Raw genomic sequence first — 13,973 nt, 5'->3', positions numbered from 1 at the left:
TATAAAGAAATCCTTATTATTCAAATCATAATGCCTTTCACATTATTTCCCATGATGATCTACTTCTCTTCCATTCCATCAGCCTCAGGGCTTCAGTGACTGTTTTCACTTGTCGGCATTAGTGCAATCATTGTTTTCTGCAAAGTTTCTTAATCAAACATTTCAGGATTTAATAAGGGAAAAGGAACATTTTAGTTTTATTCTGAGTTTATTTAATCTCAAAGAAAAAAAAAATCACCTCAGTTGCATGGACTTTACAGTGGGACCTTATTCTTTTTTTGAAAATTCTTAGATTTTCATTCTTCTGTAACTTGTATGTGAGACAAAGCTTTTCTGTATCTGCCTATATCACCTTAGCTTAACCTCTTTGTTTTTTTTAATATTGAGGGAAATGCAATTTGAACATCAAGTTCTCTGTATTAGATATTCCAGAGTATTTAATTTATATCTAAAGAATTTAGTACACATAAGAAAATATTATATTTGAACCTAGAAGAAGCCGAGGTACTTTAGTTAATTGGTTGAGGGCTTTTTTTTTTTTTTTTTTTTTTTAATGTTTAACACTCAAAGCTGTAGAGATGCTCCATGGTTAAGAATACTGACTGCTCTTGCAGAGGACCCAGGTTCAGGTCCCAACCTCCACAAGACCGCTAACAACTTTAATTCTCTCCAGTGCCAGGAGATTCAATGCCCTTTTCTGGCCTCCCCCAGCATTGCACAACAGGTACACTTACATACATGCAGGCAAAACACTCATGCATTTAAAATGCAAATAAAAGAATAAGAATTGTAAATATTTAACACTCACATATTACATCTTAATGTGTATTATAATAAAAAAAAACACTAGCAAACACCACCTAGGTAAAAAAAAAAATTAGCATTTCTGACATCCCACAATTTTTCCTGGTGTATTAGCCCAAAAGTGCCTGATATCTTAACATTTAACTTTATAACAATCATTTCCTTGTGTTTCTTTGCAGTTCTATCATTCAAATAATTTCCCCAGATGTATTATATTGGTATCATCTCTTATAATGTATTAGGTGAAAATATGTTAACTAACCTATAGAGTTTCCAATGGTCCATCTCTACATTTCACCTGCTCCTTTGCCCTTGGTATTTTCTACAAGTTGGGGCATTGATAAAATCCATGCCTAACCTCCTTGGCATGACTATAGATTGTGCGGGGCTCTTAAATGAGGAGTCCTGTCACAGCTTCTTAGCTCTCTTTATTCTTTTAGTTTAATACAGTGCTTAAAACATTAATTCATCAAAGGCTGAAATGGTGATATTCTAATTTCTTTCATCTATTTATTATGGAAAAATATATGTAATATAAAATGTATCATCGCAACTATCCTAAGTACACAGATCAGTGGTACTGAGAGCATTCACATTGCTGTGCAACCACCATGCTGTCCATCTTCAGAATTCTTTTTAACTTGCAAAGCTGAAACACTGAGCCATTAAACATTAATCCCCATCCCTCTTTCCACCCAGATCCTGGAAACCACTATTGCGCTGTCTCTGTGAATTCCTCATTCTAGGTGTTCTGTTGAATTAGTAAGGTTTTCATTTCTATGACAAAATACCTGAGTTAAAAAAAAAAATGCGGACTTACTATGGTACATTACAATTACCTGAATAAACCAGCCTGATTCTTAACTTTGGTTTTTAAGAGTGGGCCCAAACTCGGAGGTTACCCATTCCCTTAAATGTTTCTTGAAACCATGTCCTGGAACTGTGTCCAGGAACTCTGTCCCTGAGTCAAATTTTTATTCAAAACCATTTATCCAGCTTCCACTGGGGGGTATAAGGTTGGACCCACCCTAGTCTTATCACAGCCCTGTCCTTCCATCCCTAGTCCTGGAACATCTCATACACAAAAGGTCAAGCAATAGTTCTCCATCTTATTTGTTTTCAATAAAGATGCATGTGTTGCCTTTCAGTGATTTGATATATAATTCTCAAGCACATCCACATTCATTCATTATCTTTTTGGATGAAGTAGCAAAGTGAGGTTCCCAGGGACGCAAGATCAGGTATCTAGGTCACAAGAGCACATGGTTCTGTTTCCCAAGGTTACTTAGAACCTATTAGCCCAGATTCTTTCCATTTAATAAGTTATTTCTAAAAAAAAGACAAAAAATAAACCCCTAGATTTATCTCATGGTTTCAGGAGAAACTCCTTTTAAATTGCATGGTGTTATGAACAGCAGCAAAATGGTATAACAAGTTCATCTGCTGCCGTAATGGTTATGGATCACTGGTTCTTACGATCATTTCAGTTATTTCATTTGACCTGGCTTTGGGGGAAACTGGCTCACAGCAACAAAATCTTCAAGAGACCTTATGGATCACAGAAGCCACTCCATTACTTCCTACACAGTCGGTATTAAGGAAACACTATTCTTGCATCAAAGGATTAAAAAAACAAAAACAAGTAGATGTTTATCTCTAGAGAACACCAAATCTGACTCCACATCTTCTCCTCCCTAGAAACACCAATCCTCCTGCCTCTGCCTCCCAAATGCCAGGACTGTGGTTGTTTATCACCAAGGCTTTTGGCTGACTGCATTATAATGCATAGGAAGTTGTTTTGAAGTAATCTGTTTTTCTTAATGAGTTAATGTTAGTATGCATAGTGATCTTCTCTACAAATTTCTTAAGGATATGCTTAAATGGATAAGTTTATTTGTTTGATTTGTCACTAGATTTTTGGCTTGTCTGGTTGGTTTTGGTGGAAGGCTAGCAAGGTTATCTCTTTAAATTTTCTATTCTGCTTTCTGGTCTATGTGTCTTCATGTTTGATACAGAATATAATTGCCATATATGCTAATCAAATCAAGTAGAATGGTCTGTTTCCCTGTCTTCTAAGCTAGCTGTCATCTCTCTTGGTTAATTATAAAAATTATATATAAATTCTTTTGAGACTGTTACCCCTTCATCAGTCATTAAATGCATCATTCCCTGTGGTATCCAAGTTCTTATATGGTGCACTATTCTATGCTTTTAGTGTTTGTATATTATTTATATTGTGAAGCTATATTTATTTTCCTAATTAGAATAATTTGTATTATGTATTTTCAATAGAATGGCCATATCTGATGGAATTATATAATCTTTAAATACATTCCTTTATTCACCTTATAAACATTCATTAAATAGCAAGTTTTTGCAGAGTTCTGCCATAAGTCTAGGAAAACAAAAACATAAATAAGGATGAGTTTTGCTTCTAAAAAATTTATGGCCTATCTGCAGTTTTTAACACAGAAATATTTAATTACAATACAGAATGGGAACTACTATATGCATAGTTTGTCAAAGAGCTGTGACAGCACAAAGTAAGAAGTGATGGCCATTCATCTTTGAGGCTGGGGGAGCTACACAAATACAAATACATTCCAGCAGTCATCCCACCAGAAAAAGAATAAGACCAAGGAACCCACAAATTTGGTGTCTGGTGAAGACCAGTCTCCTGGTTACCTGATAGTTGTCTTCTTGCAGTGTCCTCACACACCAGAAGGGATGAAGCAGCTCCCCGATGTTGTCTTTTATAAGGTCAACAATGTCATTTATGAGAGGGTCCACTCTCATAGCCTAACGACCTGCCTTCAGCCTAGCATCATGACCTTGAAGGCCATGATTTCAACACATAAATCTGAGGAGGACACAAACATTCTGCTGTTAACAATAGGAGAGACCACAGTGCATTTGAGTAAAATATTTGGGAAGGTCCATGCTATCGGGATGCATAGGTTAGTTTGTACCTTCAGTGTTCTGAAGGTCTTCTTAAGTGTTCTGCATTTGGGAATATTTAATAGCTATCGAGGAAGAGAGTAGTGAGAAAGAACTTTGATTTCAGAAAAGTTCCTCTAGAAGCTGTGGCTAGCTGTGGAAAGGTAAGCAGAGGCCTGAGGGTAGACATCGGCTCACTGGCCTTGGGCTCTGAGATTGATTTTGGGCTTGTGATCAGGCCCCCTTAGTCATTTAACACCCTTTGTGCATAATACATTGCAATCGAAATGAATATTCTCTGAGGCTGAAGCAACTTCTGAGGTACAAAAGGTATATAAAGTATTAATTTAATGAAGAGTGGGTGTAATCTCTGTGTAATGGCTAAGTTTTGTACCCATCATGTGTTTTCATTATAAAGCCAACAAGAGGCCTAACTGACAACTGTTTTGGTTGGTAAAAATACATTAGATGTTTATGTAGCCTTAATATTTTTCTTTATCTTATTGCTCATTTTGCTAGATGTTTGAAATGAATTAACTCATTATTCTTGGCTACTAATATGCACTGTTTTCAGCCAACTAATATGAATTATGTTGAAAAATATAAACTAGTTTTTTTAAATTTTCCTGTTAAAATTCTCTCTTAAATTAAATTAGTAAAAAGGTCCGTTTATGATTTAAAAAGCTTTTATCAATAATTTAGATTTCACCAAAATTGAAACTTTAGTTTGAAGGTATTTTTAAGATAACAAAAGAATTAGCCATAAGCATGAGGAATGTATTTTTAGGTCACATATCAGATTAAAGAATTTGTGTTAAGGGACTGGAGAGCTGGCTCAGTGGTTGAGAGCACTGGCTGCTCATGCAGAGGACCGAGGATGGGTTCACAGCTCCCACATGGTGGCTAACAACTGTCGTTAACTCCAGTTCCAGGGGATCTGATGACCTCTTCTGGCTTCTGTGGGTATTGTACAACAGGAGTGTGCTTACATACATGCAGACAAAACACACACACATAAAAAAGAAAAATAATAAAATATTTTAAAAGAACTTGTGTTAAGAATATATAAAAACATGTGTAGTATAAAACAGACCCAGATAAAAAATGGGCAAAAGTTTTGAAATAAGCACATTGTCAAAGATGATTGACAATGACAACCAGTGCACAGATTTCCATAACTTCTTTAGTCATTAAACAATGAGATGCCACTGCAAAGCATTAAAAGGATATTGAAAATGGCAAGTTTTCTTGGTGGGAATACAAAATGTTAGAACCATTTTGAATAATTAGGAAAGTTTTATATAAACTTAAATATGTTATGTTACCCATAAGACCCAACAGAATGATACCCTAAATATTTTAAAGATATACTTAAGAAACAAAGAAAACATATGTTCACAAGTCAAACGTTCCTAGTAGCAAACAATAAAACAGCAAAATTCTCCATCGAGTAGGGAATAGATAGTTAGACATGTCATGTACAGTGTAATCTCAACTTTGGGAAGGAGACACAGAATTATCCAAAGTCCTAAGTAAGCCTGGACTACATAGCAAGATCCTTGTTTATACCATCCCTCTGAGCTCAAGGAACAGTGCATAAGAAGGAACAGAAGGGACTGAAGAGGTGGCTCAGTGGTTAAGAGCACTGACTGTTCTTGCAGAGGACCAGGGTTTGATTCCCAGCAGCCACATGGCAGCTAATAACCTTCCATAACTCCAGTTCCAGGGGATCTGACACTCTCTTCTGACTCCATGGGCATTGCATGACACAGGTGTACTTACATGCAGGAAATACACTAATACACATAAAATAAAACTAATAATTTTTTTTTTAAAAAGAACGGACAGAAAGAATGGAAGAGCCAAGAAGCAGAGAGAAGGGCTGAGAAGTGCCATCTTCAGGGCATGGCGCAACCATTGCAACCATGATTTCATAGTAGCTGAGGCTGCCTCCGCTGGGCCTGCACCAGATGGGGCCTGGCATTAGTCAGTCATGGATTGGAGAGGAGCTTATTAGGCCCAACCCCTCCCTACTGAACCACAGGCCACCAGTAGATTCTGGGGGAGGGTAGTCATTTTCTGCAGTTGAGTACCCAGGGATGAGCCCACCAGGCCCCAATGGACAATTCCAAACCCATGGTCACTCAGTGGGTTACAAAGCAAAACAAAACAAAAACACATGAATGTGAGAAAGGGACTTGTAGGAAGGACTGACAAGGGTTGGAAGATGAGAGGAGAGGGTGAGGGTAAGAGTACCCAGAATGCATTGTATACATGTATAAAACTGTCAAAGAATATGTTTGATAAAAATTATAATAAAAAAAGAAACAGTTCATAAACAAATTTACATCTACAAAATGAAATACTACTCAGCAATAAAAAGAATGAACTACTGATATGCGTAGCAACACAGATAAATGTCAAGACCTCTATGCTAAGTGAAACATGCCTGCACATGAGGCTGCTGTGGCTGTTTTTAACTGTCGACTTAACATAACCTAGAATCAGGAAAAAAGTCTCAATGAAGAATTATCTAGATCTGGGCATCCTGGGGGAGTCTGGCATGATTGCCTTAACCAGCATGGAAGGACTCAGCCTGAAAGTGGGCAGCACTGTTTCCTGGTTTGAATCCTAGACTGTGTTAAGACTAGAGAAAGCTGAATAGGAGCTGAGTCTGTTCTCCCTGCTCTTGCTGTGGATGCAATGTGACGAGCTGAATTCCCCTTAGAGGATGGACTATAATCTAGAACTGTGAGTTAAGATAAACTTTTTCTCCCCTAAGCTGTTTTTTTGTCAGGATATTTTATCATAGTAACATAATGAAACTAGGACAACTGTATGATTTCATTTATTTATTAAATTATGGTAAAAGCAAAACCAGAGTCACAGAGATCACAATAGAGGTGCTACCACAGGCAGGGCATATGAGTAAGGGGCTGACTGCAAAAGGCACAAGGCAAATTTTCCCTATTGTAATTAGATAGTTTTTCCATTATTGTATGCAGTTTTCAAAACTCATTGGATATCTTTAGACATGGAAAATGGCAGCTGTCTAGCTTATTTGCTGCAAAAAAAAATTGAAAATATATTGCATAGACTATGACCTAGGTATCTTTAAAGGAAAATTAAATTCTTAGCCAATGTTTCTGGAGAAAACTGCCTATACTATGATTTTTAAATTCAACCTGCATAAAATATTGTGGGCCAGGAGGGAATTGCTGAGTTGTACAGCATGGCAGGAGTCCAGAGGCTGCTTGCATTCTGCATAATAGGCTGGTGACCATAGCCACTCTGACCTCATTATTGGGGCTTAATAGCCTCCGTTAACATTCTAAAAGAGGAAATGACAGAAAGGAGTGATGGCAAAGAAAAAGATAGTACATATGGAGACAGGCACACATCTACATTACTATGACTTACAAAATTGAAAGAATGACCCTTGTGGGAGACCACTGCCATTATTTGTCCCAGAGACTAGATAGAGGAGAAACCTCCCAACACACAAAGAAGAAAAATTCAAATCTGTGGGGCCAAGACACCCACTCTATCATTTAACAGATACGCTTTGTCCTGCCTGTTCATAAGCTCATTATGGAGTCTGTGGAAATTTTGTTGCTCATTTCATTAAATGTCTCTCATAATCCATAGCTATGATAGAAACCAGTGATGCTTTAAATGCTAATATTCTAAGGATGGGGAAAAAAGATTCATTTTCCCCAGTGCTAGACTGAGCCACATGAATGCAAATGGTAAACCTTCAAAACTGTCTGTCACATAAGGAAGTAATGAAATAACAGCGTGTACTCTCGTCTTTAGCAGTGACAATCTTGATGACCACTTCAGTTTCTCTGAAAATTTTGCTTTAGATGTGCTGTTTTGAAAATGTGATTAAATTTTTTGAAAATACTGTAAAAGGAAGATTTATACATCATTCAAGTGATTTTGTTCTTTTTGTCTTGCAATTATATAGTAATTGGTGGTGATTCCATAAATCATTGTCTTTTATTTAGTTTGTTTGTTATAACTAGTCTCCTTCACTATCCAGCTGTGGCCATAGCAAAGAGTTTAACCTTTCTGAACCTCAATTTCCTCATCTGAAAACTGTAAAATACTATATCACAGGCTTCAGAGAGACTTTATTTGAGACATACATTAAATATTTTCTCCTATTAAATGTTTCCCAAACACAGAGAAATCACCTGGGGTTATTATGGAAATATAAGTTTGGATTCAGAGGGCACATAGGCAGGTCCTGAAATGGAGAAGCTCTCAGATGATGCTACTGTTTCTAGACTGTTCTTGATGCTAGCAACTGGAAGCTAGCTAGAAATACAAAATTTCATGTCCCACTCATGGCTACTGAATTAGAATATGTTACCAAAATCTCTAGGTAATTTGTATGAACATAAAATTTGAGTGAGTGACATTGGTCTAGCATTGCCTCCGGCACACCGGAATTAAGTCCAAACTATGTTTTGACTCATCACAGAAGGAATGCGCAGAACACGGATGAATATGACCTATTTTTTTCCTATTCAAATTTTGAATTTGAATCATTTAAGTGAAGTGTTGCTTTAAGTGAAAGCATGGCCTTGCCCTCATCAGGCTACTGGTCCAGTTCAGCCCTAGTCAGCAGCTGGACAGCTGTACTGTCAAAAACCCTTTCCATTATATCGTCATCAAGTCTTATAATTTTAGTGTTTTATATAAAAACTGTATTTACTAGTAAGTTGTTTTTCAGGAAAAACTCTAGGAACTTTGTCAATATTATATAGTTATACCAAATTTATAGAATTAAAGTCAAAGCAAAGCTGAAGGATGTGAGTGGCATCCAAATGCTTTATCGTGGATGCATCAAATTAATATGCAGTAAGACCAATAGAGAACTGGGGACCCCATCTTGAAAAGCTAATCTACAGGTCTACTTGTATAGTCTTGGAGTACAGGACCAAAGCTTATAAATCAAATAAAAACATGTAAAGATGGATTTTGAAATTTAAACTGATATGCCCTAGCATCTGATGAATCAACTGAGCTTTTAAATTGCTGCTAAAAAATAAAAGACCAAGTTTTCTATCCATTATTATCTGAGTTATTTTTCTGCCTTTAAGAAGAATCTTTTCTCCAAGATAGGTGTGGTAGTACATGCCTTAGTCCTAGTACTTGGGAGTCAGAGACTTGATCTGCCTGGTCTATAAAGTGAACTCCAGTCCAGATGGGGCTACAGGGAGACCCTGACTCAAAAAAAAAAGAAAAGAAAAAGAATCTTTTCTATCAGACTTCCCTTTTATTAAAATTCCATGAAAAATTTTCAGTTCTTGTAGTACAGGTCTGCTGGTAGAATGGACTTACTAGTGATGAAAAATCTGATTCTGTTAACCTTCATTTCTCCTTTATATTTCAAGTTTTGAGAATTCCTTTGCATTGGTATTTAGACCTCATGGTTTCTGATGACATATTACTGGTTCATATTAATAAAGGATACTTGTATATGAATCACCTCTCTTTTGATGCTCCTAAGATTCTTTATCTTCATCCTAAGACAATTTAACTCTAATCTGTCAATAAATGAATCTCTTTGCATTTACCACACTTGGAATTTGCTGAGCTTCTTGGAGGTACATGCTCATGATTGTTACCAAAATAGGGCATTTCAGTCACTATTCTTTGAAATAGTCTTTCTGCTCATTTCCCTTGCTCCTCTTCCTGTGGGATAACATGATACATATGCTGCTGTGATTGATAGGGCTCCAAAGGATTCTGAACATCTGCTCATTTTGGCTCATAATCTTTTCTTGCTGTTCCATGGACTGAATATTCTGTCTACTGACATTTTCATTTTAGTCATTATACTTCTCACCTCCAGGCTATCCGTGTGGTTGTTCTTTATGCTCTCTGTCTCTATTGGTAGATTTTATTTGGTGAGATGTTATTCTCACTTTCCTTTGGTTTTTCCAGACATGGTTTCCTTTAGCTATTTGGGCTCATTTTAAATAACTGACTTAAAACATTTCTAGTGATTATGTCTGCGTTTCCTCCAAATCAACTCTTTCTTCCTATGATTAAGTCAGACTTTATTCTTTGAATGTCTCCTATCTTATATTGAAAATTTAACATTCTTAATAATATCTAGGAATCTTGGATATTATTCTTCCCTTCCTTAGGATTTGTTGCTGTTTGTATATCTTGCTGTCCATTTAGTATCTTTTTGGAACAATTTATAAGGTCTGTATTTTTAGTTATATTATGGCCACTGAAGTATCTGTATGGTTTGTTTAGTAGTTACTTAATGACTAAGTAGGTGTTTCCTTAAGTACTGGGAGCCAATAAGATTACCTACCTCCACTAAGAGGTTCTATGTACCTGATGAGCCAAATCAACATTTAGTTGGACAGTTTACAAGTTTGCCCAGCTTTCAGTTTCAGCTTGTGCCTTGCTTCAAGGTCAGCCAGGGGTGAGAGCTTAGGGATCCTCAGTTCTTTCCAAAGCATGTGCTCATTCCTAAGTGTGACCATGGCCTTCTAGATTCCCAGGAGGCTATCAGGGCATTTCAAATTTTGATTCTTAAGGAGAAGAGGATTTTCAGAGGTACTTACTATACCATTCTGGCCAATGTCCCTTAGCCCTGAAGCTTTTTATTTTAAAAAAGCCCTGAAGCTTTTCAATGTTGAGCAAAAGACACATGAAACTTCATTGTCTTGCTACATTAAAAAGATAGACCATATAGAGTATATATGGTCCTATTTAAAAGTGCTATTAAAGTATAGTGATGGTTTGAGGCAATTGTCAAATGGGAGATCAAAATGACCTCCTCTTAAGAAAGATTTCTTACACTAAAGTGCTAAACTTGCAATAAATATCACATAATGATTAACATTCAGGCTCTAGAAATATGAATCTCTATGTTTAAGCCCAAAGTCGTCTTCTAAGTTTTGTGGCCTTAGTCAAGTTATTTAACCTTCAAAATACTGTGATAGTAACAGTAACTATTTATGATTGTTTTATAATCCAGCTAAGCTATAAAACAGTGCTTGGCACAGTTCATGGAACAGACTAGATGCTCAAGAAATGTTAGTTTCTATCAATGTTATAATTGCTATGAATTCATCATGTTTTGCTAGTAATATTGGGGAAATTCTCCTAAATATCTTTCCTTAAAAGTTACATTCAAAATGAAAAATGAATCAAAGACCTCTCACTCACACTCTCATTTCTGTGATATTCCAGGCACTGTGGTGGTCCAGCAGCTAATGTCAGTGATGATTAGTAAACATGATCACCTCTTCCCCAAAGATACAGAACTGCAAAGCAAGCCACAAGATGGACTGAACAACAACAACAACGATATTCAGAAGAAAGCCACTGTAGGTCAGTTACAGAACAAGGACAGCAATAACTCCAAGGATAGCCCTGGCAGGCGGTGCTCTTGGGACAAGACTGAATCTCCCCAGAGAAGCAGTATGGACAATGGGTCTCCCACAGCTTTATCAGGCAGCAAAACCAACAGCCCCAGGAACAGTGTTCACAAGCTGGATGTCTCCAGGAGCCCCCCTCTCATGGTTAAAAAGAACCCAGCCTTCAATAAGGGTAGTGGGATAGTCACCAATGGGTCCTTCAGCAGCAGTAACACAGAAAGTGTTGAAAAGCCTCAGACTACCCCTAACGGGAGCTTACAAGCCAGAAGGGCCTCTTCACTGAAGGGTTCTGGTACCAAAATGGGCACGCACAGTGTGCAGAATGGAACAGTTCGCATGGGTGTTTTGAACACTGACGCTCTCGGGAACCCTTTAAATGGTCGAAGCATGAGCTGGCTGCCCAATGGCTACGTGACCCTGAGGGATAGCAAGCCAAAGGAACCAGCTGGGGAGTCAGGCCAGCACAACCGGCTCTCCACCTATGATAATGTCCACCAGCAGTTCTCCATGATGATTCTGGATGATAAGCACAGCGTTGACAGCGCCACCTGGTCCACCTCCTCCTGTGAAATCTCCCTCCCTGAGAACTCCAATTCCTGTCGCTCCTCCACAACCACTTGCCCAGATCAGGACTTTTATGGTGGGAACTTTGAGGATCCTGTTTTAGATGGGCCCCCTCAGGACGACCTTTCCCACCCCGGGGACTATGAAAACAAGAGTGACCGCAGGAGCGTGGGAGGTCGAAGTAGTCGTGCCACCAGCAGCAGCGACAACAGTGAGACGTTTGTGGGCAACACCACCAGCAACCACAGTGCACTTCACAGTTTAGTTTCCAGTCTGAAACAGGAAATGACGAAGCAAAAGATCGAGTATGAGTCCAGGATCAAAAGGTGAGGAAAACCTGGAGATTATTTCTGCCGGAGGCACGGCCGCAGGTTCCTCCTTTGGGACTGAGTCTCATATGGGGTCAGATATGCTCAGACCAGGGAGATCTGAGTTCAGGCTCTCCCTTTATAAATCATTGCAAGCTGTGGAATTTTGGGGAAGATAGTTTAACCACCTTGAACCTGGAATTCTTAATGGAAAAGTTTTAAAGATGTAGTAGCTACTTCAAAAGCACACACGAAGTCACCAAGCCTTGTCTTTGACACAGAATAAGTGTCGCGGAATAAGGTTATCTTTAATTATTGTTGAATATATTTATCAATATTAAGGAACAATCTGGACATGAACAGTGAATGAGGAGGCTGCTAATTTTCAAAGATAAGTGTGGAATTAAGGTAGAACAAAAAGTTGGATAAAACAGTAAAATTTAAAAAGCAAAGAGAACTTTAATTTTCATTTTCAGTCTCTGAATTCTGACAGTGTTTCATCTCCCAGCTCATTGTCAGACCCTGAGGATTCAGATGGGCTCAGAGATGTGATAGGTACAAGGTGACATAGACCTTGCGGGGCCCATTTTCAGGCTTTGAGTTTTACTCTGAAATTGGATTCTATAGATAATTTTAGATGAGATGACACAGAGTGAATTAACAAGGGAAACTGTAGCCTAAGTGAGGTGTGAGGTGTGTGAGCTTTAAGAAACGGTTTTGGTAAAATCTATTTCATATTAGTTTATATTTTCTAGTAAGATGACCAAGATGGAAGTTTGCTTAGCAGCTTCCTTGGGGGAAGCAGTGTAGATCAGTTAAGGCTGCCTCCTGTCCTCATAGTGCCCTTCAGGGACATGTGCCTCACAGCCCAGGACTCACAGACAAGCCTTGTGTTAGAGACCTGAAGATTACCATACCTTGCCATGGTCACAGAAATTATAAACAGATTCTGTGTGTGCTCTTTCAATGTGGTACAGGGCAAAGAATACTGGATTATCAAATCAGGAGGAGGCACAAGGCTCAGTATGCCACACAGTACTGGCCCCAAGTTTAACCCATGTGACTTGGGAACCTCTCTATGCATGGCATTCTCAATAATTTGACTCTCTTCAACTGTTTTCACAGCTCCAAACTCCACAGTCAGTTGTAATATGATATGGCATGATATATGTATATATCTTTAATATAGAGATGATACATGATAGATAAATAATTAGCTTTAGCATGTTTTTTAAATAAATTATTGAGCGTTTCATACAGCATATAAGGTGTTTTGATCAAATCCATGCCCACTCCCTCCCTTCCAACTCCTCCCATATCTCCCCATTACTTTTTTCTGATAACTTCATGTACTCTTCTTTATTTTTTTATGGGTCTTTTGGTTACTCTAACATTCCTCCCTCTGAAGAGGTAACCCTAAAATCTTTTAAGGATTAGGTAAAAGCTCCCAAATATTTTTGACATTTTTGGCCTTTGGAACAGAGTATGTTGCTAAGAGGCCCAAGGACATTGTGACTTTTAGCCAAGAAACTTGCTACTTTTCTTTGGGGTCTTTTTAACCCTAACTGCCTAACCAATTCTTACCTCCTATTCTTATCACACCCTCCTCTGAAGAGGTTACCCGAATTGCCAATAGGGAATTGGGACGCAGATTGCTCTGGCTTCTTCCATGCTGAACAGGGACATGGGATAAGGCAATTGGAATACCCCTTCAGTGGGTCTATCTAAAAGACTCCCAAATTGAATAAATTTTATCTCTAGGGGGAGAAGAAAGTCCTTGAATCGTGAATAGGAGATGTGAAGGAAAAGCAAAGGCAAGAGTAGTTAGCAGCATACGTTCTAGACAGGGAACTAGAAAAAAATCAGAACAGGGCAATTTTCAAATGTTTATGAAAGAGTCCATTGGAATTTCTTGACAAGGGCTTCCAAAAGCATCCCTCTATTG

The 13,973-nt window shown here is 38.0% G+C and overlaps 1 protein-coding gene across 8 annotated transcripts in view; it reads left to right on the top strand.

Moving 5' to 3' along the window:
• Nucleotides 1–13,973, top strand: part of Arhgap24 (Rho GTPase activating protein 24) — a 482,355-nt gene that overhangs the window by 463,550 nt on the left and 4,832 nt on the right. For all 8 annotated transcript variants that reach the window (XM_017802855.2, XM_029555325.1, XM_029555324.1 and 5 more), the window contains one exon: nt 10,969–12,046. In XM_017802855.2, the coding sequence (XP_017658344.1) occupies nt 10,969–12,046 (1,078 nt within the window). The remainder of the gene's footprint in view (nt 1–10,968; nt 12,047–13,973) is intronic.

Source organism: Nannospalax galili, unplaced genomic scaffold, assembly GCF_000622305.1.
Source record: "Nannospalax galili isolate Female #2095 unplaced genomic scaffold, S.galili_v1.0 scaffold405, whole genome shotgun sequence".
Classification (NCBI taxonomy): domain Eukaryota; kingdom Metazoa; phylum Chordata; class Mammalia; order Rodentia; family Spalacidae; genus Nannospalax; species Nannospalax galili.
This window is presented reverse-complemented; position numbering and strand designations above follow the sequence as displayed.